Source organism: Onychostoma macrolepis, chromosome 09 (genome assembly GCF_012432095.1).
Source record: "Onychostoma macrolepis isolate SWU-2019 chromosome 09, ASM1243209v1, whole genome shotgun sequence".
NCBI lineage: Eukaryota > Metazoa > Chordata > Actinopteri > Cypriniformes > Cyprinidae > Onychostoma > Onychostoma macrolepis.
In genome coordinates, this window is record NC_081163.1 from 18,163,238 (window position 1) to 18,190,576 (window position 27,339).

At 36.4% G+C, this 27,339-nt stretch overlaps 1 protein-coding gene across 8 annotated transcripts in view; it reads left to right on the forward strand.

Annotated features, from left to right (window-relative positions):
* lrch1 (leucine-rich repeats and calponin homology (CH) domain containing 1) overlaps positions 1-27,339 on the forward strand; it is a 48,077-nt gene that overhangs the window by 6,983 nt on the left and 13,755 nt on the right. For 2 of the 8 annotated variants that reach the window (XM_058786013.1, XM_058786017.1), the window contains exons 2-17: positions 10,424-10,568; positions 15,053-15,179; positions 15,562-15,667; positions 17,038-17,174; positions 17,278-17,408; positions 18,029-18,116; positions 19,742-19,847; positions 20,538-20,623; positions 21,999-22,066; positions 22,180-22,242; positions 22,437-22,514; positions 22,647-22,683; positions 23,873-23,986; positions 25,341-25,397; positions 25,527-25,596; positions 26,546-26,659. In XM_058786013.1, coding sequence (XP_058641996.1) covers positions 10,424-10,568; positions 15,053-15,179; positions 15,562-15,667; positions 17,038-17,174; positions 17,278-17,408; positions 18,029-18,116; positions 19,742-19,847; positions 20,538-20,623; positions 21,999-22,066; positions 22,180-22,242; positions 22,437-22,514; positions 22,647-22,683; positions 23,873-23,986; positions 25,341-25,397; positions 25,527-25,596; positions 26,546-26,659 — 1,527 coding nt within the window. Of the gene's footprint in view, positions 1-10,423; positions 10,569-15,052; positions 15,180-15,561; positions 15,668-17,037; positions 17,175-17,277; positions 17,409-18,028; positions 18,117-19,741; positions 19,848-20,537; positions 20,624-21,998; positions 22,067-22,179; positions 22,243-22,436; positions 22,515-22,646; positions 22,684-23,872; positions 23,987-25,340; positions 25,398-25,526; positions 25,597-25,964; positions 26,660-27,339 lie in introns of those variants that run through there. The other 6 variants (XM_058786015.1, XM_058786019.1, XM_058786020.1 and 3 more) reach the window with 5 other exon arrangements.

A 27,339-nucleotide genomic window follows, 5' to 3' on the forward strand; every position in this document is an offset into this window, starting at 1 on the left:
TGTTGAATATGGTCACGCAGAATATGTGCTTTATGTACAGTACTAATAAAAAGCTAATATGTTGATAATAGGCATGCTAATAAGCAACTAGTTAATAGTGAGAATTGGTCCCTATACTAAAGTGTTACCAAACAAGTATTGTTGTCATACCGAATAAGATATCTTATCCAATATGGGGGACCCTCATGTTGTTCCAAACCTGAATGATTTTCTTCTGAACACAAGATATTTTTGAATAATGTTGGTAACAAACAGTTGCTGCCTGGTGGTCATTACATAGTATTATTATTATTATTATTATATTTCACTGGCTTTCAGCAGCTGTATGATTAACAGCATTCTTTACAATATCTTCTTTTGTGTTCAACAGAAGAAATAAACTCATACTGGAACAACTTGAGAGTTAGTAAACCATGACAGAATTTCATTTTTCCCTTTAAGTATTATTAACCAACAGTATAAAATACAGCATTTATTAATCTCAGTTAATGTTCATTTCTAAGATGTTAAATTAATACTACATTAATAATACATTTTATGATTACACGTGAATGATATACATTAAACATTTACTTAGAATAAATTATGTTAAAAATATAGTTCATGCTTGGCAGTGCTTTCTCTTTGATATACATAACTGTATAAAGGAGTGACTTTTGTGTTTTTCTTGTCTTTCCCTCTCTCCCTCCCTTTGACTGGACTTTGAGATATTGAGTATGTGTCTGTTATGTGTCTTTTTTTTTTTTTGGATGGTATGTATGAAAAAAAAAAAATGTTGATAACAAAAATATAGTTCATAATACCTAATGCATTAAGTAACGTAACAAAATGAATCTTATTGTAAAGCATGACAAACTAAATCATTACTGTTCAGACACTATTGAGGCCTCTTTAGGGTTTGATGAAGATTTCTAAAAAGTGCTGGTATGTGTGTGTGACTTAATGGGGGCATCTGTGTCCTGAAGGGTTTTGGCTCAGTAATGTTGTAGGGCTTTCCAACCTACGCCTTGTTTCCTTGGGTTTGTGAGAGTGTCACAGCATTGCATGATGTTCTGAATGGATGTGATTGCTGTAAAATTTGGTGTTGTGTGACAGTCCTTAAACAAACTTTTGGGAAAAACGCATTGTCTGAAAAGCAGATGACCAGTGATGTTTGCAGTGACAAAATATGTATGGTGCTTTAGGAGAACATTTTCTAAAGGAAATGCACTTGAGTGGCTTGTCATGACATGCTGAAATGTGCTTTTGCTCATCTCAGTTTTCTTAGGATCTAACTCACTCACTAGTGTCTCAGTGAAAAAAAATCTGTTAATTTTTTGTTTGCTGATATTCTGCACTGTAGAATTTCTCAGTTTTTTCCTCAGTATTTTTTAGTTATTCTGAAGATATTCTGTTTTGTGTGTGTGTTTGTGTGTGCGTGCATTGTCTGGGAAAACAAAATAACTAATATTTTATTTACTAAAAAAAGTATACCTACTAAATACAAATACATATATTTCATATAAAATATTAAGTATACTTCTTGATAAATATTGATTTCATGATACAATTTAAAGAAATGTAAAAGAGAACACAATGAAGTTTAAGATTTTCGAAAAATTAATTGTCGTACAACGCAAAAGCGTGAAAAACAAATACAAAAATTCAGAACTTAATGCTCATTTCTCAGTTAAACAGTTTGTAATTAAATATTTTGTATTTAACTTGTGGTTTCAGACTGTAGTTCTTAATATACAGGTTGTTGTAGATTGTGTCTGGTAGGCTGTAGCTCTGTCGGAAGTGACTGAAGTGCAGGTCAAGTCGTGAAATGCCACTTTGTGTGTGTATCTTTGTCAACCTGCTCAAAGTAATTGTCACAAATGTAACTTAGACTCTCTTAGACTCTTGCTTAGTTACAAAGCATGTTAAAAGAATATTAGGATCAATAAAATGACCAAATAAAGTATTGTGAGATTTCTGGGCAGGCAGTACCCGATCAGGTTTTCGTATGTTTGGGAAGGGGTGTGTAAATGTGTGTGTGTTTCCCATGTTTCTCCAGGAGGAAATGGCCTTTTCTGCACATGTTATCATACAATGAGCCAGGGAGGAGACAACATCCTGCCTCTGTCTTACAGAACAAACCTGTGTGTTATGCTGGTATACAGTTAGAAAGATACACAAATTAAATCAGGGGCATCTGACCAAGGTCAGAGAGAAATCCAACACCATCATCAATCAGCGTGGTTCATTATCACACCCTGGTCTTTTGTTTCAAACCAATATTGTAGACTCCACACCATAAGTTATATCAAAATATGTATTTTAATGTAATAAATTGCTCTTTTTACCTGGGCCAGTTAACAATTTACTACCATATAGAACTACACTACTGTTCAAAATTCGGGAAGATTTTTTGACTGCATTTGTTTGATAAAAAATACATTACAAACTGTAATACTGTGAAATATTACTATACATTAAAATAACCGTTTCTATTTTAATATATGTTTAAATGTATTTTATGTGATGACAAAGCTGAGTTTTCAGTAGCCATTGCACCAGTCTTCAGTGTCACATGATCCTTCAGAAATTGTTGTTATTATTATAAAGAGATTATTATCAATGTTGAAAACAGTTGTGCTGCTTAATATCTTTGTAGAAATGTGATGCATTATTTCCAGGATTCTTTGATGAATAGAAAGTTCAAAAGAACAGAATTTATTTGAAACAGATTTTTTGTAACATTATGAATGTCTTAACTGTGACTTTTGATCAGTTTGATACATACTTGCTAAACTTTTGAGCATAGGGTCCCTGTGAGTTTTATCAAATTTAAGGCAATAAAAGTCTTAAATATCTTAAATTGCATTATAAAAGTCATATTAATGATTTCAAGACATCTTAAATTGGGGGACAAAAAACAGGAACATATGGCATAATAATGTGATTGAATATTAAACTTTAAAAGGCTATGATTTAAATGCATTAATGTGAGCGCTGCATGTTTGAAACTATATACAGGATGCTGCTGTGCGTGCTAAAGGCTCATTGTTTTCAAGCAGTTCACAGATAAATGGCAAGCGATTGTTGATTGCTAATTATCTACTATTGATGAATTATGACATTATATACCTTATGGTATTTATATCACCTTTTCAGATACATTTATCCATTCTAATGATTTAAAGGCTAGAATGTGAGGTTTATTCTAAACATTTTTATTTTTTTGTCAAAACCTGTGCTTGAACAGTAAAGTTGCTTAAATTCTGGTCTTTACAGTCATTTTACTGTTTAGAATGTTACTGTACCATAAACATTGCTCTTCCTCACCTTTTTGGTACTAATTTTATTTGTGCAGACCTTAAAGAAGGTCTTAAAAGACTTAAATATGATTGTAAAAACCCTGCAGATACCCTGTTTCAGGTGTGTAAGTAAATATCTCTTATAAGATCCACATTGTATTTGCCTGGTAAATGGTGATCTGTTCTGATCAGTGATCCACTTTAATATAAGGTAGTATGTACAGACACCAGCTGTTTGTGTCCTTGAAACTGTGAAATTACCCAGATTCATCTGCCCTACATACACTCTGAGACACTCACTTTATCAGAGCTCCACCCAGACACCAAAAAGAGGGTCAAAGTGTGTGTGTGTGTGTGTGTGTGTGTGTGTGTGTGTGTGTGTACTAGTGATGGTGATATGCTTGTAGTATATATTTCATCAATGGATCATTCGCTGGATCTTTGAGTTAATCTTTGAATATGTTTATGGCCTTGCTATACATTTGCTTATATAATAGCTGGAAGATATATACATACATGTGTGTATATGTACATTTGGTGGGGACAGATGGACTGAGCTTGCTAATCAGGTCACAAGTCTTATGGTAGAATAAATCAGACCATTCTGCTCAGGGTGTAGAGTGCAGTGATGCATTGATCATGAGAATTAAATATAAGCTATGGAAGTTACATTTTTTTAAATTCCAAAATTCCAATTTTTTAATTCCAAAAATGTGTCTGAAACAAATCAAACAGAAATGTAAAATGTCTTAATGCATCTTAACCTCTTAACTGTCACCGTCCACCCTGTGGGACGCCTACGTTTACTTCACTATTTTACAATTAAATCCTAATCTAATCATGACAAACTATATATCGTTGGAAAGGTCTAAGACTCCTAAATAGGTATTTTACCACTTTTGTTTGTTAAAAAATTATGTAGGAAAAGTAATAGATTAATTTATGACGAGTGCACCTAAAAAATCTACATCATAACAGGAGTTCTGACCTTTGTCACAGAAAGTCTTCTTTTTTGCCTTTTTCTCTATCACGCTTTAGAAATCATAAGAAATTATATATCAGTTGAAAACTTAAAATCTCAAAATTCATCCTTTGAAACCCATTTTAAAATCAGACATTGCATTACCATGGAAATGGTACATCAAAATCACGTTGGAAAATGTTTTCATTCATGAATTATAAAAAAAATAAGTTTGGATAGTGCACTATCATGTCTGTGTTCAAAACTGTGAGTGACAGTTAAGGGGTTAAAGAATTATAAACAAGTTAAATCATTGTCAGAGCAAATGTGGCACACTAGAAGCACTCTGCCATGAGACCAGCTGGGTCTGGACAAGGATACGATCCTCTGCGATCTCCCCATGTGTGATTTTCCTCTAGTCAAGCCGATTAATCTCGTCCTTTATTTGAACTGTTCCGACTTCGAAGTGGAAGAAGTCAAGGAAACTTCTAAATTTCCTCGTCCAGTCCCCTCTTGAACAAGCCGTGTCTCACCAGCTCGCTTCACGCCAGGAACCTCCACATACCTCACCAACGGCTCCGACCACCTGTCCAAACCGAGGCATTCCCATGTTCTCCTGAGCGTCACCGTAATCCTCATCCCCGGACAGTCCACTACTCAGTTGTCAAGCCCGTCAGCCGTTCAGCACTCAAGTTCACCGGCCGCTCCGATGTCAAGCCCGCCGTCCGCGGCTCACTCAAGCCCTCAGCTGTCAGCAGCAGCCTCCCTCACTGTGAACCAAAAGAGGAATAAGAGGAGGAAAAGACTGCTCTCAGCCCTCATTCCAGCCTCAGAGCTCGCTCCTGAGTCAGCTCCAGCATGCAGCTCAGAGCTCCTGGATATGGTATTACCCCCAGAGTTCTCGGTGCCTATCCTCACCCCAGAGTCCGCTCAAAGGAGCTATCCTCCCGAGTATCCTTCGTCTCTGCTGTTTCCAGCCAGCTCCGCTCCTCCTGAGCATCCTCCAGACTCCCTCCGGGCATGTAAATTCCTGAATTTACCCAATAAATTTTTTTTGGGGGGGGCCCATATATCCGTGGCCATAGTGGCCGGGCCGAGGTTCAAGACCAAGGCCACGGAAGTTGCGCCTTCATGGTCCCCTGAGCTCCCTGTTCCGGCATGGCCCCCCGAGTCTCCTGATCCACCATGGCCCCCCGAGTCTCCGGATGTGCCATGGCCCCCCGAGTCCCCTAATCTGCCATGGTCCCCCGATCCGCCATGGCTTCCCGAGTCTCCTGATCCACCCTGGAGGCCTCCCCTGTGTCCCTGTCCTGCACCAGCCTCCAGGGCGCCCACCCTCCCTCCCCGGTGGTATTGTTATGGCGTGGGATGCACCTTCTGGGACAGGGGAGTAACTGTTACGTTTATGTTCCTTTTGAGTTTCCTGTTTTTCCTTTTTTGGTCATGTTCCTGTGTTCCCTGATTTAGTTTATTAGTTTCCACCTGTGATAATTAATCATCTCGTTTGCTCCTTAGTTTCCTTGTCTTTATAAGCAGTTTCTGTCTGTTCTTTGTCCTGGATTGATGTTGATTTAATGGTATATGTGTGTTGATGCCATTTAGTTGTCCTGTTCTTTGTGTTGAAGTTGGAATTAAAGACCATATGCATTTACTCTTTCGTTGTGCGCTTTCTACAACCACATTCCATGACAACAGCATTTGACAAATTTTCGTTTTATTAAACTTTCTGTAATCACCATGATTCCCTAATAAACGTAAAAATACATAGGGCTCATAAATCTTTGTTGAAATTGTCAATATACTATTAGATTAAACTATTTTATTTATTATTTTTGGTATTTAATGAATTCAAATTCACAGAGATATTCTCTACAAATCTGTGATGATCAAAATGTATGAATGAAAGCAGTGCTGTCTGGATTGCCTGCTTGTTCAAAGCTCAAATTTGAGCATTTCTTTCCTCACACATTCTTATTACATCAGACTTCACTAAAGAGCTGAAAAGTTAGAAAAATGAGATTTGGTACTAGACATAAACACACACTCCACTCATGCAGTGTGAATCGGGGTGCCGCTGTCTATCAGAGAGGAACAGTTTGCTTATTCAACAGAACTCAGAGTGCACACTTACACACTCAACGTCATGCTGAGAGTGGGCACACAGAGGAATGCTGAGTGGCAGAAACGCACAAGCACAAATGCAGCTCTCCACTTGTACATGCGTTTAACTGTTGTGCACACTTGGTATAAATCTAAGTCGGAACCATCTGTTTGATTATATACTGTAAATAAGTGCACACACACACGCTCTGCTGATTATTCCAGCTGTAAGCCGCAGGATGAGGCCACACCCAGAGCAACATAATGACAGACTGCGTTTCTATGCCCTTTTCCCACTTCAGAGACACTTTGAGGATAGGACAAGAGTGTTTGAGTGAAAGAATGAGCAATTAGAGCTCAAATAAAGGAATGTGAGGTCTAATTAGCTTAATGAAAACTTCACTCACCCAGTTAGAAGTATATCTGTGTCTGCTTATCAGATTTTGCTGTCATTTGGGGATGTTGATTCTGCTTTGTTGTTTAGGCCTATATTGCAGTATTTCTACTAGTTTAAAATCTTATCCATTGCAGAATTCTGTAGTGTAGAATTCAACTATGAATATGTATGTACGTATATAACTGTAAAAATGTTTAATTTTTACAGAAAAATACTGTAAAAAAAAGTTACAGTGAAAATCTGGTAATTTGTTAACTTTAAGTTACCACACAGTATATGGTGAAAAAATGTTTTTATATAGTAAATATGGGGGTTTTGTGTTGCATTTTCTGTTACTTAAATAATGTTTATTGCATTCTTTTAGTGATTTTGGTAGTTAAAGTAGATTTGTAAATTAGCATTGTATCATTAATGAAACATGGCTATAAAAGTTGTAAAACATACAGGCACCAGTATAACATCCTTCATTACCTGAAACATTGTCGATATATTTTTGTGGTAAATTCCTTGCAACCCTTGCTCCTTTATTTATTTATGTTCTGTATATATATAGTGTAAATTTCACAGGATTTTGTATGCTATGCATATATATATTACACACACACACACACACACACACACATATATATATATATATATATATATATATATATATATATATATATATTTGTTGAAGTTGTGATAGTCTTGAGTGTATCAGTTAGAATCAGGATGAAAATTATTAACAAAATCAGTAATGTAAAATCAGGCTAATAGATATAGACTTTGCTTTGGTCATGTGTTTAAATCAGCACAATTCACAACAATGGTACACAAGATTTTGTACGATAATTAAAAATTTTAACTGGACGATCCTTTTCACTGAACCTTGAAAGTTTTAGTTTATATTTTAAATGAATCCTCTACTAACACTTATTGGTTATCATAGTTCAGTGCTGTTGCAGTACAGGTTGCCATTACAGACCTACATTTCCCAGAATCCTCTTGCATCACAGCACTCCCTTGACAGCCCGTGTGTTGACAGAGCTCACATTCAGCCTCATTCTCTTCTATCCTTCCCTCCTGTTCTCTATCTCCTGTGTCTACTATCATTTGATCTTTAAACCTCCAGTATGTACACACACACACACACACACACATACTCTTAGAGAAAGAGGTGCTTTCATAGGACTGTGTGTGTGCTTTTCGTCACAGGGGTTAGTCTGTTAATCCATGCCATCTGTGCCATCTCGATGCCCATTGTGTGCTCTGAACAGAACAAACTGCCTCAACACAGACAGCAAGACGGAGAGACCGTTCAGACAAAGACAGATCGCAGACGAGAGACAGTTAGAGCGACGTCTGTATGACTAAGATCATCAGGTGTCTGTGAAAAGGTTCTGACTGTTGTTCTACTCTGTTGTACTCCTGCAGCACATCAAGCAGTCATATTTTCTTGTGTTTCCGGGTCTGTGTTTTATCTTTTGTCTCTCTGTTTCTTGGCTGTACCTGACTGTCCATATCGGTGGGACAGTCTTGCCTGCAGTATGTGTGTTTAATATAATGTTGTTCAGTAGAGCTTTTACAAACCTCATTTTGTTGTTTTGTTGGTCTTATAGGCTTATCTGCACAAGCTGTAGATTTGACCTACAGGCCTAGAGTCATTAAATGATTATTCATCCCTCTGTGTTATGATCTTTCCCCATAAAGCTGAGACTGGGGTGAGACAACGGGGCTTTGTGATGGCACACATAGCTTAATAAATTGTCCAAGCATATTTTCCTTATAGTGAACTTATGCTCTGTTTAATAGTAAATAAGCACTGGTGGTTACCCTTTGCCCATAATGGTTGCCTCCATCATGTGAGCTGTTAACACACTGAAGATACATGTAGGTTATCTGCCATTTCACTCTGGTTTTGAGGTGAAGAGCTTTCACTGTTTTCAGCTCTTGAAATGAAATTGGTACCACTTTTGCCATGTTTGGTTGGCCAAATATTTTTTGACCTTTTGCGATTTGTCAGTATCCACACATCCTATCCTGTCCTGTCTTGTCCTGGCGTAAGGAAATTCAGAATCTACTCTACATTTTCCTATATTAGGGTATAGATTAGACATACATGATATATCTGTGACTGCGTCATATTAATCGACATCAGTATTTTTTTCATTGGATTTTAGATATTTAATTGTATCAAAAAGAAATATTTATTAATCTTTCCTGCTTTACAGTATAATGTTATAAATACACTTTTTTTTGTTGTGTAGACTAGTTAGGCCTTTGTGAAAAGAAGCGCACTATCTTAAAAGTAAAAGCTAAAAAACAGAATATTAATGAAATAAAAGGCTATTTAAGTGTACTTGAAGAGAGTACACTTTTATGACTTTTTTAACACACTTAAGTACAGTTTATGAAATTTTTTTTTATTTTCAAATTTTATTTATCAAAATGTTATTTTAAAGTACATTTTAAATCAATTTTTTTAATAATTTTTTGTTGTGCTTTAAATAAATAAACCTGTTTTGTGTACTTATAGTATGTTGATATTACATTTAGATTATATTTTATTATACATTTATTATATTTAATATATGTACTGTAAATTGCAATGTGTATTTAAATACATGATGAAATGACATTACATTTTATTGTAGTTTACCATAAATGTTTGTCAGTACATTCGGTGGTACACTTTAAACATAAAATTGTTATGTTTAAAAGTATGCTAAAGTGCACTTCTATTTAACAAGGGATAACATAATTTTGTGCAATAATAATGATCAGCATATCACTATCGGCAGAATTTCATCATCAGTGCATCCTTGCTATGGATGAAATTTAGAGCATCTCTAGTTTTTATTTTTATTTTTACTTTTACTTAGTGAGTTATGGTTTGTGTATCATATTTTTGAACCTCTGAACTGCTTATTAGGGTTAATATTTATCTAGGTCCTGTCTCAGGAAATTGGGTGTGTTTTGACTATGTACACTAGTGTATTATGGGTGCCTCATTCTTGACAGGCTTGTTTAATGCATGAAAACTACTATGTGTGTGTCTTTTGGACTGTCTTTTGCTATTAGCATTCATGCAGTCTCTCATAGGGCTGTGTGCATGGTTTCCATGGAAACACTAATGCGTAGTGACAAGGTGGTATAGGTCAGTAGTACAGTTGTCATTTGTTGTATCATACATAATGTATACAGGGAGAGAGTAGTAAGTTCAGTCACATACTCTCACAATAAAGTCAACTGCTACACAGTTTCTTTAGTATTGCTAAGAATTTGATATAAAAACATGGCCTGAAACATTTAGCAAAACACCGATCACTTTGATGAAACGGTCTGGTGGTTAAACCCTCACACACATTTGTTAAATGTAATCATTTAAACAATGACATCACCTTTAGGCACATGAAATACTAACTGTGCTCAGGCACTACCAATTATGGCTTTTGAAATGAGGTGTGTGTGTGTGTTCAGGAAGGGAACTTAACCTTGGGATCCCCTCCTTCACACGCTCAGATGTTTTTGCTAATGTTCTCTTCATTGATATCTGTAATTGTGAAAGCACCTCCTTGTGTTTAGTTAGGGTACTACAACAACAAATGTAGCATTGAGTGTATTGTACAGTCATGCTAGTTGTGTAATAAATGCTCTAACCAATTTTTTAAAGCATTAGCTTTAACAGAACTCTCTTTCTCTCAGATCTGTCGAAGAATCGCTTGATTGACATCCCATCAGAGGTGTGTCATCTGGTCTCTTTGGAAACACTGAACCTTTATCACAACTGCATCAGAAGCATTCCCGATACCATCATTAGCCTTCAGTCCCTGACCTGCTTAAACATCAGGTGAGCATCACACTAACACATATACACACACATTCACAGAGAGATGAATTGCATTGTGTTGTGTCTCTAGGCTCATAATGCATTAACATAATATTGTGGGAAGCCGTCAGAATGTGTTAGTATGCTTAGAATAGCATTCTACTACTAGCATAGTACTAATATTTCTGCAGTGATCAGCAGTGTGCATACTGTCAATTTTCTGTATGTATTACCCAAGTGGTTCTTTACTACATTTGCCATATTATGCAGTTTACAACCAGAGCATACTGTGTGCTACAGTGCAGTATGATAAATTTGACCTTCTGTTTCCAGTTTGACAAATGAACTGTGATTAAACCTCTGCAATGTTTACAATCTTCCTGATGACTCAATATTTTAGTATACTGACAAAAATGAAGACAGTTTTCATAAATTGGATTAAAAATGCCTGAATAACCATAATTATGCCCAAGGTGAAAAATAAAACACCACTTACCCAATTAAGCATCCAACATAAATTAAAATAAAATGAATTAAATAAGTTGTCAAGAATTTCACATATTACTGTTTGAAATGCAATTAATTAGTGCATATTGTCTATTGTTTCACATACTGTATTTGAAAACAGGATAGACAATAGGAATATATATTGCAAGTTATGTGTTATACTACAGTTACAAAATGTAGTCAATGTTTTTTTAAGATGTTAATAAAGATGCATTAAAATAATCAAAAGTGATAAATTACATGTATATTCCTACAAAAGATATGTATTCCAAATTAATGCCGTTCTCTTGACCTTTCTATTCATCAAATAATCTTGTAAAATATCGAGCAGCACAGCTGTTTTATACATTTATTATAATAAATGTTTCTTGAACAGCAAATCAGCATATTAGAATGATTTTCGAAGGATCATGTGACTTTTAAGACTGGAGTAATGGCTGCTGAAAATGATGCTTTGTCATCACAGGAATAATTATATTTTTGAACAAATATTCAAATAGGATTATTTTTATTTCAAATATTGAAATAGGATTAACAGTTATTTTAAAGTGTAATAATGTTCAGAATATTTCTGGTTTTATTGTATTTTTAATCAAATAAATGCAGTTTTGATGAGCATAAGATACTTTCAGAAACATTTAAAAAAAAATTCTGTCCCTGAACTTTTGAACGGTACTGGAATTATTATGCTAGTATTCTTTTCCAAACAACATATAGGATTGCATGTCTGTGCCTCAGCAGACCTAACCTAATGTGGTATTAAAATATATTATTTGCATATGTGTTTTGAATGAGATCGTGTGAAAGAGACTGCCTATTTTTAAAATCATCTAGTTGGTGGGTGGTTTGAATGAGTTGATTAGTCAATCTCGAAAGAGCTCCATATAACTAGGGTCCACCAGACCCGAGAATGTGGTCTTTAAGTTGCTTCTAAAGATGTGTGGTTTAATATTTATGGTAATTAAAATAACTGAATGGTATTGTTACATGATTAGCTTTTAGATGCATATACAGTCCAAGAGGAAAATCAAAGTGCACAACATATAACATGCAAAATTAAAGTGAACTAAATAAACATGTTTTTTTTCCCCCTGTTCTGCTTCTGTTAAATGTGAATACATCCACACACACACACACACACACACACAGACTCTCCCTCTGTTTGGGTTTTCTCTCTCCAGCCAAATGTCTCCTGCAGAAGGCCTGATATTCACACTGAGTTAATTAGCGATGGAATTTGTTTTGTAAGAAGTTAATGAAGCAGTAAGCTCTTAATGGTTGAAAAGAGTGAAAATAAACTGGAGATGGAAAATCAAGCAGAAAAACCAAGTGAGATGAAAAATGGATGAAAGATCATCAGAATATGAAATTGCCAAAAGAAAGCGAAAAGAGACTGACTTGCACACAGATTTATATGTTTTTCCTCTAGTTCAGCACACACACACACACACACACACACAGACAGTTGCACAATTGAACAATATATTTGTCTGTCATCCTGTAGTCATAACAGGCAAAGTTTGTCTAGCTATTACTTCTCATGAACTCATGAACAACTCCCTGAAGTCAGTCTTTTTCCTGTTTAATGTCATATAGACAGAAATGATGAAGTGTTACAGGAAGGCTAAGGCACACACATGATCAAGGAAAACAGATTATTTATTATTTATATTTGAATATCAGTCCTTTATCAGTCTTCAGTGCCACAATTGAACTGTTGTGTAATGATTTAATACTATTAATTTTATATGCATTTTGGGGGAGAATGTATATGTGTGTATACTCTGCTTACAGTGGGTACGGAAAGTATTCAGACCCCCTTAAATTTTTCACTCTTTGTTATATTGCAGCCATTTGCTAAAATCATTTAAGTTAATTTTTTTTTTTCCTCATTAATGTATACACAGCACCCCATATTGACAGAAAAACACAGAATTGTTGACATTTTTGCAGATTTATTAAAGAAAAACTAAAATATCACATGGTCCTAAGTATTCAGACCCTTTGCTGTGACACTCATATATTTAACTCAGTTGCTGTCCATTTCTTCTGATCATCCTTGAGATGGTTCTACACCTTCATTTGAGTCCAGCTGTGTTTGATTATACTGATTGGACTTGATTAGGAAAGCCACACACCTGTCTATATAAGACCTTACAGCTCACAGTGCATGTCAGAGCAAATGAGAATCATGAGGTCAAAGGAACTGCCTGAAGAGCTCAGAGACAGAATTGTGGCAAGGCACAGATCTGGCCGAGGTTAGAAAAAAATTTCTGCTGCACTTAAGGTTCCTAAGAGCACAGTGGCCTCCATAATCCTTAAATGGAAGGCGTTTGGGATGACCAGAACCCTTACTAGAGCTGGCCGTCCGCCAAACTGAGCTATCGGGGAGAAGAGCCTTGGTGAGAGGTAAAGAAGAACCCAAAGATCACTGTGGCTGAGCTCCAGAGATGCAGTCGGGAGATGGGAGAAAGTTGTAGAAAGTCAACCATCACTGCAGCCCTCCACCAGTCGGGGCTTTATGGCAGAGTGGCCCGACGGAAGCCTCTCCTCAGTGCAAGACACATGAAAGCCCGCATGGAGTTTGCTAAAAAACACCTGAAGGACTCCAAGATGGTGAGAAATAAGATTCTCTGGTCTGATGAGACCAAGATAGAACTTTTTGGCCTTAATTTTAAGTGGTATGTGTGGAGAAAACCAGGCACTGCTCATCACCTGTCCAATACAGTCCCAACAGTGAAGCATGGTGGTGGCAGCATCATGCTGTGGGGGTGTTTTTCAGCTGCAGGGACAGGACGACTGGTTGCAATCGAGGGAAAGATGAATGCGACCAAGTACAGGGATATCCTGAACGAAAACCTTCTCCAGAGTGCTCAGGACCTCAGACTGGGCCGAAGGTTTACCTTCCAACAAGACAATGACCCTAAGCACACAGCTAAAATAACGAAGGAGTGGCTTCACAACAACTCCGTGACTGTTCTTGAATGGCCCAGCCAGAGCCCTGACTTAAACCCAATTGAGCATCTCTGGAGAGACCTAAAAATGGCTGTCCACCAACATTTACCATCCAACCTGACAGAACTGGAGAGGATCTGCAAGGAGGAATGGCAGAGGATCCCCAAATCCAGGTGTGAAAAACTTGTTGCATCTTTCCCAAAAAGACACATGGCTGTATTAGATCAAAAGGGTGCTTCTACTAAATACTGAGCAAAGGGTCTGAATACTTAGGACCATGTGATATTTCAGTTTTTCTTTTTTAATAAATCTGCAAAAATGTCAACAATTCTGTGTTTTTCTGTCAATATGGGGTGCTGTGTGTACATTAATGAAAAAATGAACATAAATGATTTTAGCAAATGGCTGCAATATAACAAAGAGTGAACAATTTAAGGGGGTCTGAATACTTTCCGTACCCACTGTATATTTTTATATTTTATTGTTACAATAATATAACAATAATTTGGAAATTGTAATTATTTAGATAAGATATAAACTTGAACGCCCAAACAAAAAGAAACAACAGTACATTGAATTTAAAAGTACAGAAATCAAATAGAAACAAAATAATGTAAGAAATGCCCTCGTAAAGGTAATCATCATAGAAGATTGAAGACAAATCAAAAGATTGTGGTTACAGCACAAATGCATTAAAAAAAGAAAGAAAGAAAATGAAAAACGACAAAAATATGACATTAAGTGATGTAATACAGGCTTCCAGATTTTTACAAATAAATCAAATTTGTCATTATTGATATCTTATCAGATGTCATATATCATTTCATATGATTATTATAATCATTATTGAAAAGTTCTCTGTATGTACAGTAAAATGTTCACCAACTCATTTAACCAAATTCTTTGTATTTATGTGTCTGTTTTCTAATAAATGCTGTGATTGGTCAATCAGAATGAAGTTTTCCAGATGCATGCTTCTGCTTGAGGAGTAGCATTAAGAAAGATGCTGTAACATGTTTTGTTTAAACGTTGCGGTGCTGTAGCCGGAACCAGCTGTCAGTGCTGCCAGCATGTGTGTGTGGTCTTCCTCTGCGAGTGCTCAACGCCAGCAATAACAAACTCAACGCACTTCCAGAAAGCATTGACCAGCTCACCAATCTCATGGAGCTGGTAAGTGTGAGCATGTGTGCTGTACCTCTGATGTCTGCATATAAATGAGATGTTTGTGATACTTGCTCTGTGTTTTATGAATATATTACCATGTTGACTCACCCTTTCTTGACTTGGCTTATATTGAACTGCTTTTCTCTCTTTCCAGTTTTTCTCTGGTAGTTCTTCACCCTGTCTTTTTTCTCCTGCTCCTTTTTGTAACCATAAATGAGAACATACACAGACTAGTTTTTGTAGGTTTATGCCATGTGGGATGTCATGTAATATAGTACAACAAGCACTTAGTTAGAGTGAGTGTAATGAAAGGTTTGTGCAGAAGCTTGTGTTTGAGAAGAAGGTAAACATGTAACTCTAAACTCCTCCTCTTTCTTTTTCCCATCAGGATGTAAGCTGTAATGAAATCACAGCTCTTCCACGCCACACTGGCCAACTCAAAGCTCTGAGGGAACTCAACGTGCACCGAAACCTTCTCTGTGTCCTTCCAGAGGGTGAGTGTGTGTGTGTGTTTGCATCCCTTACACACTGCTACACCCTTCTTATCTCTGTTGAAATGATTTCAGCTTCTCTGACAAGTTCACCTCGATAACTACTCATCACATTACCAATAAAAACTTCCTCCGGTAGCTGCACAGCTACAGGAAATCTAGCCCTTGTTTGACCTCTGCTCCACCAACCAACCTCCTTATTCAGGCCCTCTCTGCGTCATGATTTGAAAGTGAGGATAGTTCACTCAAAATTAAAAGTCTGTCATCATTTACTCTCCCTCGATGTTCGTTCATCTTCAAAACGCAAATGAACACACTATTATTGAAATCTGTCAGGAACAATGAGGTTTGTTTTCACTTCACTTGCGTGAAAGTTTTAGTGGAGACAAAGAAACCTCATGTTTCAATAAAAATATCTTCATTTGTGTTTGGAAGATGAAAGAAAGTTGTACATGTTTGGAATTACATAAAGTTGACACATTTTTTGTTTAAACTATCTAATTATTTTGCTAAAAGTAGTATTGAACTCTATTGCTCAGTCTGGCCATTACATCTTTCCTTCATCCGTGTCATTCACTGAGCAATCATTTTAGAACAACATCCTCTACATATTGTAACAAAGCCAAATGAAACCCTCAGCCTCATGTTGTACTTATCTAAACCTATAAACTAACATTAACACAACACTCTGGTAAGTTGTTCTGTGTAAAAGCAAACTGCCAAGAACATAAAGTGTGGGTGTGTTCCTTTAAATAACAGCGAGAAAACGTTTAGTGATCTTAGTGCTAAAATGATTTTGTGAGCCAAGCATTGTCTGAAACGTGGCTGGAGTTATATCAACAGCTTACCTCGCAAAAAAAACAAAAAAGTCTGTAGCTGAGATTTTGCAGCCCAACTAGTTATTCAGCTAAATTATGCTGGCAGGTTATGAAAAATAGGATTTGTAATGGTCTCTCCATGCACACTGTGCCAAAATGACCTCATGGAGCTGAAGCATTAATATAGATTGCCTGAGAGATCTGCTGATAATTTAGATTTTTAACTTCGATTCATTGCTGTCTTTTAGTTACCAGGACCAGTAAATAACATTTATAAATGACTGTCGAAATCCAACAAGTACCCTTTTTGAAATAAGAAATCTATATTTATGTAGCTGATATGTTTTTTTTCTTGATTAAAGATGATATAGACTGATGTAAACATTTTAGTATTGAGCTTCCAAATGCCGAATGTCTCCTCTTTGCTTTTCAAGAGCTGTTGTGTGTGTTTTACTGTTGGTTTTTTATATCTTGGCAGCCCTCTGTGCCCCCTTGTTGCGAAATGTATTCACTTAATTCTCAATGGCTTAATAATTCTTTGTATGTGTGTTTTAGATTTGGCAGATTTACCCCTGGTCAAGTTTGATTTCTCCTGTAATAAGGTTTCTACTATTCCTGTCTGTTATCGAAAAATGACCCAGCTCCAATCACTACAGCTGGAGAATAATCCACTTCAGAGTCCTCCTGCACAGGTAACACACACACACACACACACACACACACACACACACACTCACACAATGTATTATTCAGTTCTCTCACAACTGCTTCTGACATTATTTTTGCTGCTTTCAGATATGCATGAAGGGCAAGATTCATATATTTAAATACCTCGCCATGGAGGCATGTCGTAGTGACAAGATGGCCGATGCCCTGTACCTTCCTGTCACAGACCGCCTCAGCTTGACACGACCCACGAATGGGAGGTCAGTCCTCATGATTATAAAGTAGTATCAAGTAGACTGAATTAAATTGTGTTTGAATTAATTAAATTGTGATATGGTGATTTTAAATAAAAAAGGTGTGTGTATATATAAATGTATATATGTAATAGTTTATAGTTATTATAAATTCAAAAGTTAAAGTGCACTGTTGTCCTCAAAGCAAGAAGTGGACTAAAAAGAGATTTGAATCCAAAGTCAAAACCAAAGTCCTTTTATTCTTTTAGTCTTGATATTTAAGCAGCAGCCCTATGCTATATTAAATCTTTATATAATATGAATATTTGTCAAAATAATCGATGTATAATTTTTTAAACCAAGTAATGCACCTCTAAATGGGTGTATAAAAAGGTCTGAATGTAGATTACAGTGTGGAATCTGAAAAAAATCCAGGTCGTGTGTGTATGTGTGTTGCCTGTCATTATCATCCTTATCTCAGGAGAATCCTTTTAATAGACTGCAGGGGGTCACTCTTCTGAGGGAGAGAGAGAGACTGGAAGATTACTTTCTCTTTCTCATATGAGAGACATAGGCTGCTTCTCTCTCTCTCTTCTGTCCTATGCGACCCTTGTTAACTTCTAATCACCCTCTTCCTTCTGTCTCAGCACTGAGGACATTGATCAGCACAAAAAACTTGACAGTGACTCTGGGGTGGGCAGTGACAACGGAGACAAACGCCTTTCTGCTACAGAGGTCAGTCTGTGTGTGTGTGTGTGTGTGTGTGTGTAGAAAAATCCTAACCATCTGGTCTATGTGCTTTGGATATTTGCATGTCTAATTTCATGTATCTGCTATATAATGTTTTCATCAGTGTTGCAAATTTAAAGTGATAGCATTATTAAAAACACATATTATGTTAGTTTGCTTATCACTGGGCTGCAATAAAACAGTAGCAGGATTGAGATCATATGCTTTAGGACAAAGGTCAGATAGCTGGTATCTGACAGTTATCATGTACTGTAGCATAGAGTGTAAATGTTACATCAGTTGTAGTTGTAATACACTGTCCTAACATTGGTACAGGACAATATAGTTAAGCGTTACGCTGGGTAGCCCCGCCCATAGTGAATTCACATTGGTCCAAAATCCCGCTCAGAATAACTGTATGTTAAACATTAACTATGCTCTGATTGGCTGTTATTGCACCGTGTTGCAGAGCATTTTCAATTACTTGACGCTGGAAATTTATTGTGATGTGCTTGGTTAAGACACAATGATGCTGATGACAATAGTAGTAATAATGATAAAACAATTTTTATATTAATTTTATAATAAAAAAATTATAAAATGTAGCTTAAATGTTGCTTCTTATGGTGCTTTACAGAGTAAATAGAATAATAATAATAGAACATCAATATGCATCAGTATAAATTTCAAATATAAATACAAATCAATACTTTTAAGCTGTAAATGATACATGATATATATGAAAATAAATGTCAAATTAAGACTATAAAAATAATGGTAACACTTTATTTTAGGGTCTATTAACTGGTTGCTTATTAGCATGCATATTACTAGAATATTAGCCATTTATTAGTAGTAATTAAGAACATATTAATGCCTTATTCTACATGACCTTATGCTATATCCCTAATCCTACCCAATACCTAAACTTAACAACTACTGCACTAACTATTAATAAACAGCAAATTAGGAATTTATTGAGGGAACAGTCGTAGTTAATAGTGAATAAGTGTTCCCGATTCTAAAGTGTTACCAAAATAATTTTAAGGCTGAAATTAGTGATAGAGTGTACTATGCTATTTTTTCAGTGAAATATTTGGTAGACAATGTGGTTTTCTCTCTTCTTCATAAAGAATCTCTCAAGTCAGGAAGTTCCAGATGCCAAAATCAGACTTTATTGCTCAAGACAACTAAGACGAGAATGCTTGCAGAACATCCAATAATCACAAAATGTGCAACTCACATTTTTATACAGTATTAAACAATGATCTCATCGTCACATTTTACTTTTCTTTTTGGAATTCTCCCAGTATTCCCGCCACAGTTTTTTCAATACTCTATTTGTGTACTCTTATCTTTTTCACAATACCTAATTGTGGCATTATACGAGCCGGTTTATGTTTTTGCTGCTTTTAACTATAATTCCTTCATACAATTAGAGACACTAATTGACTCTAGTGCCTGTATAATCAATGCTGTTTGAAACTGATACCATATTGAATATACCATCATAATTCTAGCACAGTTACTTTAATTTAGTCTTGTAACCTATACATTTTTAAACGATGTGTAGTGTATTTTTTTAGTGTTTGTCTAGATGGTGTTTTAGATGGTGTGTTTTTGTGTCCTAGCCATCAGATGAAGACAGTCTCAGCTTGAATGTGCCCATGACCAACATCACAGAGGAGGAGGGCTTGAGCAAAGACGACTCCAGCGAACACATCAGCGCTCTGACAGGTGCTGCTCACACGCGTAAACATGCCCTCACATGTGTGGACAGGATATTAAAAGCCTGTAGAGAAAAACATCCTCTTACTAGGCTGACACAACAGTAGAGCGATACCGAGAGTGTATGAGACCCAGGTTAAGCCCAGGGGAAGGTCCTGGACAGGAAGTGTGGATACTGGCGGGGAAGTCGGTGTCAGCACATAAGGAGAATTAAGGGAGGAGGAGATGAAAACCGAGAACATTGCAGGAAGAAAGGAAAAGTGTGTGTGTGTGTGTGTGTGTGTGTGTGTGTGTGACTGCTAAGCTGATAGGAGGGTCCTTTAGACTTTAAGCTTTCAATAAGATTTACTTGACATGTCCACTCTGTGTCTGCATGTGTGAATGAATGTGTACATGTGTGCAGTTCATTCTAGAAGAACACTACAATAATTGTACTTCTTTAGGTTTCTGTTTGTTTTCAGTAAGAGGAATGTCCCATTTTTTTCAAATTAAGTTTATCTACAGCAATTATGGCATAATGTCAGTATTGTTTTTTTTTTGTTTGTTTGTTTTTAAAGCAAAAATTGCATTACACTTACATTAGTAGGTAATTGAAAGCAGTTTTGATTTACATTTAAGGTCAGTGAAAAACTCTTTAGCATAGTCAGTATAATAATTTAGTCATTTTTTTATGTGTGTGTGTGTGTGTGTGTCCGGTAGGAGACAGAAGTTCATCGGAATCTCTCAAGGAGCATCTAAGCTATCGAGACTCTACCCTCAGCTCACCGTTCGTCAACTATATCAAAGTGAGTGTGTTCAAGATTGATCTTTTCATGATCTGTCAGAAGTGTGTTTGTATTGAATACTGGAATTTAAGCACATTGAGGATCAGGAGGTTTTACTCCACCCAGGCTAGTTTAGATCAGTTTCATGCACATTTTCCAGTCTCGCTTTCTTCTCTCTTTCATTACACTTTTATCCTTTTGGCAATTAAATGGTGCCGTGCAGAAGCCAGATTAAGTTGTTGTTGTTTTTAAAACTAAACTTGGTGAGCACATTATCCTGCCCTGAACTCTGACGTTAGCAGTTTCTGGTTTAAGACCAGCAGATTTTTGGGGCCAATTCGACACCACATTTTCTGTTTAAATTGTGTGGAACAGGGTCCCCCATCGTCCACAACTATATTCAGAAATTATTTTTCCTGTTGTTTGTAACTTAATGGGTATGGATTAATAATATTAAATAAATAAATAAAAAACCGTACTTACAATTTATATCTAATAAAATATTCTAGAGCTTGGCATAACTAGACAAATGTGTATTTGTAAATTGCATAAAAATGCCCATGGAGTTTTATTAATATTTCAATAATTTTGAATTTTCCAGGAAATCACATGAAATTAAGCTACCTTATATCCAGGATCTCCAAGACTGTAGGAATCCTGGTTCTTCGGAGACAAAGCATAATTGTTTTTGTTTTGTTATTTTAATTCTTATTATAAATAATTTACGTCGTTTTTTGGCCTCATTGAAAACCACTGCTCTAAAGAGGCATGTGAAATGTTCATTAGGGGTTTTGTTTTGCTGTTTTTATTTTTTATTTTTTTTGCTTTGAAAGATTCATGAGAAATCATCCCGCTTTTCAGAATATTGTGGGAATATCTGATTTGAAACTTGTTAGATCTGTTGTTTGTTTGTACTGTTTTTCCTTTTTATTTAATGTTGGCTGTTTCCCATTATAGTCGTAATGTCCTAGTTTGAGCCCCAGCTGGAGTATATTGAACATCTTTTTTTTTTTCTCTTTCCTGCCTTTATCTACCCTATTTCCCTTCATTCCATTCTTTTCTTGTCATATTTTTCATCTGCCTCTCTTGGCAAAGCGCTTTATGTTCCAGTAACTGTTAGGTTATCTGATAATGTCTCATTGCATCATTGGATCGGCACAGACAGTGTTTATTTGTGCATTAGCGGTTCCCTTGTGAAGTAATCCACGTCTAGAGGGACATTGTGCGTATAAGGCGATGTGTGTGTGTGTGTGTATTCCCATCTGCGTGTGCGTCACCCTTTCAAACAGGCAGTGGTGAATCTGTTTCATTAAATTCTAGCCAATTAGACATTTAGCCTGTTGTCACATGATAGAGTTCACAGCTGAAGTTGATGTGTGTGTTTGTGTGTTTGAAGGGTCGAGGTGCGGATTTCGATGAGCCCCTCAGGATAGAGGAAGACAACAACTGGACTTCAGAACAAACGTACGTTTATATCCAGATATTTATCATGTGTATCTCTGTGTTTCTGTCTTTCTTTGAATTTGGTCACTAGTTAAATGATATATTCATATATATTATATTACTGGGTCCAACAGGTCAAAGGTTAACATGATCAATCAGTTAAAGGAAGCAGTAGAGATGCTACAGGATCCTAATAGGTAGGATAACAGTGTTAATGGTGTGTGTCATTGCAAAATGTAAACTATAGCATTGTCCAGATCTACTATAAGACATGAAGATATATTAACATGCATTACATTATGGTTTTCTGTAAAGCTGCTTTCAAACAATGTGTGTTGTGAAAAGTACTATTTAATTTAAATTGGTTTAACTTGTTTGTGTTTGTATATAGGGTTAACATGAACTCGACTGATCTCTCTGGTATTAAGCTCTACCCTGTGGAAATGGTTACAGTAGATGAGTCGCTCAAGTAAGTTAGAACTTCACAGTTTAAATTGTTTTACAGTAAATACAAAATAGTAGTAGTAGAAATACATTCAAATGGTTCTTTACATGTTAAGGTTTTCACCAACACCCCATTCTTGTTTTTGTCTTCCTGCAGTGGCCAAGAGAGTGACGAGGGTCAGGCGACACCTAAGGTAAACCACTGGTACATGTGTCTAAGGTAACATCAGACACATGTGCAAGAGGACCTTACTGGTTCCTCTAAGCATCCTGTTCGTTTCCCTCTTTATAGTGCTGCTGTAGACTGCAGTGTTACTCTAGAGTTCCTCTAAGATCAGTGGGCTATTGTTGAAGGGTAGACCGGTTTCGCTGTTTCCCGGGGGGATTGTCTTTCACACATCTTTTAGACTGTTTATGTGATGTCAGTTATGTGACGTCATATTTTACATAATGTTTATTATTTCAAAAGGTGCTAGTTTTTCATTCATTCAAGAGCAGCTGCAAAAATCCATTCCCTTCACCTAAACTGCTCAAAATTAAAGACAGTAGCCTCTCTGATTCCAAAGCACTGTTTGGTTTGAAGTACTTACACTACAAAAGTTTGGGGTTGATAAGATTTTGTAATGTTTTTAAAAGAAGCATTGAAAATCACCAAGGCTGCGTTTAGTTGATAAAAATACAGTAAAACAGTAATATTGTGAAATATTATTACAATTTAAAATCACTGTTTTTATTTTAAAATAGATGTTATTTTTTGTGATGGCAAAGCAGAATTTTCATTTTACAGAATTTTACATTAGTCTTCAGTGTCACGTGATTCTTAAGAAATCACTCTAATATGCTAGTTTGGTGCTCAAAAACATTTCTTATTAATATCAGTGCTGCTTAATACTTTTGTAAAAAATCATAATACAAATTTTTCAGGATTCTTTGATGAATAGAAAGTTCAAAACAACAGCATTTATTTATTATAAATGTCTTTTACTGTCACTTTTGGTCAGTTAAATGCATCCCTGCTGAATAAAAGTTTAAATTTCTTAAAAATATATCCTACTGACCCCAATCTTTTGAATGGTGGTGTATGTTGTGCCTTTATTTTGCAGTGGTCTGTTGTGGTAGTTTTTTGTGTTGTCGTTTGTGTATGTACTGTAGATGTCTTTGCTGTGTTGTGATGTGATTATTTGGTTGATAAGAAAATATTTCCTATTGTTAAAACTGTAATTAACCGTGATTAGCCATGCTGTGCAGTAGTTCTGGTTAGCCGTGCAGCTTGTGTGTTATAAGTACATCCAGTTAAAATCCTGGGATGTTTTTACCAGCGTGATGTGTGCTGTGGTTAGTGTCATAGTTTGATGGTCTTAAGAGCCGTGATTATCATTGAAGGCAGCTCCTGGAGAATGCTGGGAGTTCCAGAGGAAGAGACAGTACATTCTAGAACGGGCCCGGCTCGAGGCCCAGCTCGCATGTCAACAGTATGCCCTGCACATGGCACAACAGGTAATCTGACAAACTAGTCCTGCCATTCAGCCTATAGATGCATCCTGTTTGACCGGTGAACACTTGGGCAACTTGTGCAATTCAAGTGGGGACATTGTTATAAAAAAATGCAGCTGGTCTCTCAGAAATGATTCATCATTTGGCGCAAGTGTGTTTGTCATTTGTATGCAGTGCACTTTGTACCGAACTGCCCAAACAAATGGTTTAGATGTAGCTGCCACATACGTGCTTTTTGTTTGTGCTGTGGTGACCTCAGTCTCATTGTAGTTGTGCTATTGTAAACGTGCAGCTCATTCCTAGCAGACCCACGCGGAATCTGTACGCAGATTTCCACAGAATTGGAGCCATTGCCATTTACAAGTTCTACATGGCCTCTGCATTTTTGTTCATTAAAATCAATGTGAATTGTCTTGATTTTATTCATCTGGAAGTGACTGAATTATAAAAGGAGGGTGTTCCATACTAGAATGTAAGATACAAGATTGCTAAAAAAAAAAAAGGTGCTGAAATCATTTTTTTGGCTATTGGTTAGCATTGTAGTTTACAGTTGAAGAGAGAGTTCGCCAAAAATATAATTTTCTCAACGCTCATGGCATTCCCTCCTGGCTTTCTTTCTTCTGTGGGATATAAAAGTAAACATTTTGAGATGTGTTTGGCTAGAAGCATTTTACAAAATATCTGCTTTTATGTTCTGCAGAAGAAAGCAAGTCATACATGTTTGGAACAACATGAGGTGAGTGAATGATGACAGAATGTAAACTATTAATTTAACGTTGTTTTAAGGGAAAAGCAAGTTATTACATTACATTTTGATTAAAGATTACAGACAAATATATTATTTATTTGGAATAATGTGCTGGTGAATCGTTCACAATAACACTAGAATTTGATTGTGCTGTCATCTACCACAAAGAGTGAAGTACTCTGTTTAGCATTTTACCAATTCATTCTGCATAATTCTGCAGATTTTCCACTGGTTTGTAGATTGCATCTGGGCCCTTTTTCACTCAGTATACAGTGTTTGAAATGTTGTGCTGGATGTATTTGTTTATTAACAGTATTTTTAGTCCATGATGTAACCTCCATGACTTCATAAATCACCATTTTAGATTGAATAGAAATTATATATTTAAAGTAAATGTACTCACTCGGGATTGAGAATCATATAATTATCATTCTACTCTAATGAAAGGGGAAAAACAAACAAACAGAGACTCGAGAAAGAAAAACAAAGAGTCATATGGAAGCAGAGAACAGTGATGCATTGTTTGACTATGTCTAAAGAGCTGGTCTGTTAACGTCTTACATCATCTCAAGAATCCCACAGACTGTTTTTTTTCCTTCTCACTCTTAGGGTGACGTGGTTGGCCAGGAAGGATCAGGTGATAGTTGTGAGAACCAAGTTACCAAGGTAAATCTTTTTGCTGACTCACAGTTTAATGTTACTGTGGCTTTACACCACTGTAACGTTATGCAACAGAATTTTACGTTTTAAAAATGGTTCAGTGAACTTATGCTGAATGTGTTTGTCATGTACCAGAGTGAAGACAAAACCCCAGTTTCCAGCCCCACACTGAGCTCCCCTCCCTTTGGTCTGAAGCCCAGATCAGGTGAGAACCGTGTTGTTTTACTAACACACATAGTGCCAATGTGCTGGTTGGCATTTTGATGGTGAGGTTGGCATGGGTGGTGTTGCACTTTAGAGGATGGTGCACATTTTGGGCTCTCTCATTATCATCACATTTCAGTAGTAAGAGGGTGGAAGTGTTTGTATGTAAAGATCCTTTTTCCTGTGGTCAACACCTGTTATCCTGTCAAGCTCATAAAAACCATACAATATTACAGTCAGGCTTTTTATCCATTCATATTGCTGTTTTACATTACTCTCTTGGCTTCAGGGCCTAAACTGCATCTGGATAGGTTTAGAAAAAGCACATGGTAACTGAATATGTCCTGTATTTTCTTTTTATTTACACAGAGATTTGATATTTTCACAAATACCATTCATTATTAATGTATACGTTTAAATAAATACACAAAACAGCTTGCTTCATCTGGATGCTGTTTAATTCATGTAGCTAGAGGCTTCTTGTTGCTTCCCCCTCTAACATCTAAGCTAGCATTTGCATCATTATCTGTGATCTGTTATTTATGTCTAACATTACCAGCAATATCATGCCCTGAGTCTGACAGTTAACATAAATAATAGTCATTTGTACCAGGTGCATTAACAGCATGCCAACAAACTGGTAATGAAATGCTGCTAACAGTGAACTTGTTTTTGTTTTTAATATATTCTCTTTTGTGTTGTGCTGTATTTACGTGTCATTTTGCTTTGCATATCTTCCTGCTTCCTTATCTTCCCTTTTATTTATCTGTTTCCCTGATCTGCTGCTTGCTTGCTTGTCTGCTTTTATTACACACACCGCTGTTGCTTGGCACCCTCCTATTTTCTGATACCTGAAACTCCTGCCTGTTTCCTGTGGTTTTCCGATGAAAATTATTTGTTTGGCTCCTCCTCCCACTGGCACTATGCTTAATGTTGATACCTACATCTAGCTTCACCCTCTGTGCCGTGCTCGACTGCGCCCTGTCCCCTCCCCCTTACACAGGCCCCGCCCACTGATAGAGACACGCCCCCTAGCCCAGCTGAAGGAGACATGCCAAGCAGTGGTAGGTTTGCTCAATGTATCGTCCTGTGCTGTCACATGCATTGCAATTAGTCTCTTTGTGTTTTTTTTTTTTTTGTCAAGATGAAATTGTTTTGGGTATTTTTATTCTTCTTATTTATTATTTATTATTTTTTATTATTTTACATTTTTAGTGGTGGTTGCTGAGCCTTTGAGTCACTATCATAGAGATTTGAATAAACTTTTAATTGTAAATATAAAATATGTAACTCATTTTCCACGCTACTGGAACAAGAACAACAAAGACTTTTGGGTGTGGACTGTTTTGACTTGGGCCGGTAAGCAACCACCCAGAACACCTTAGCTACCACATAGCAATGCTTTATAACATCCAAAAAAACCTTAGCAACTGCTTTGTAACTCCCTACTGCATAGCAACACTCTGGCAACCACCCACAGTACCCTAGCATGATGGCAGCAGATTTTGCTTGGGCAAGCATTACTCTCATTATCCTTAGACAATGTAAACATTTAGTCTGTCCACCTTTTTTTTCTTCTTTTAATGCTTTAAAATCAAAATTTAAAAACGACACTTGTTTTTCAAAGATGGCTGAATACTTCCGCCTACTGACTGACATTTCCTATATGGCTGAGAGAATTTGAATATTTTTGAAAGTTCAGATGTGGAAGAAATTAATTAAGAAATAAGTAAGGTTCACTAGC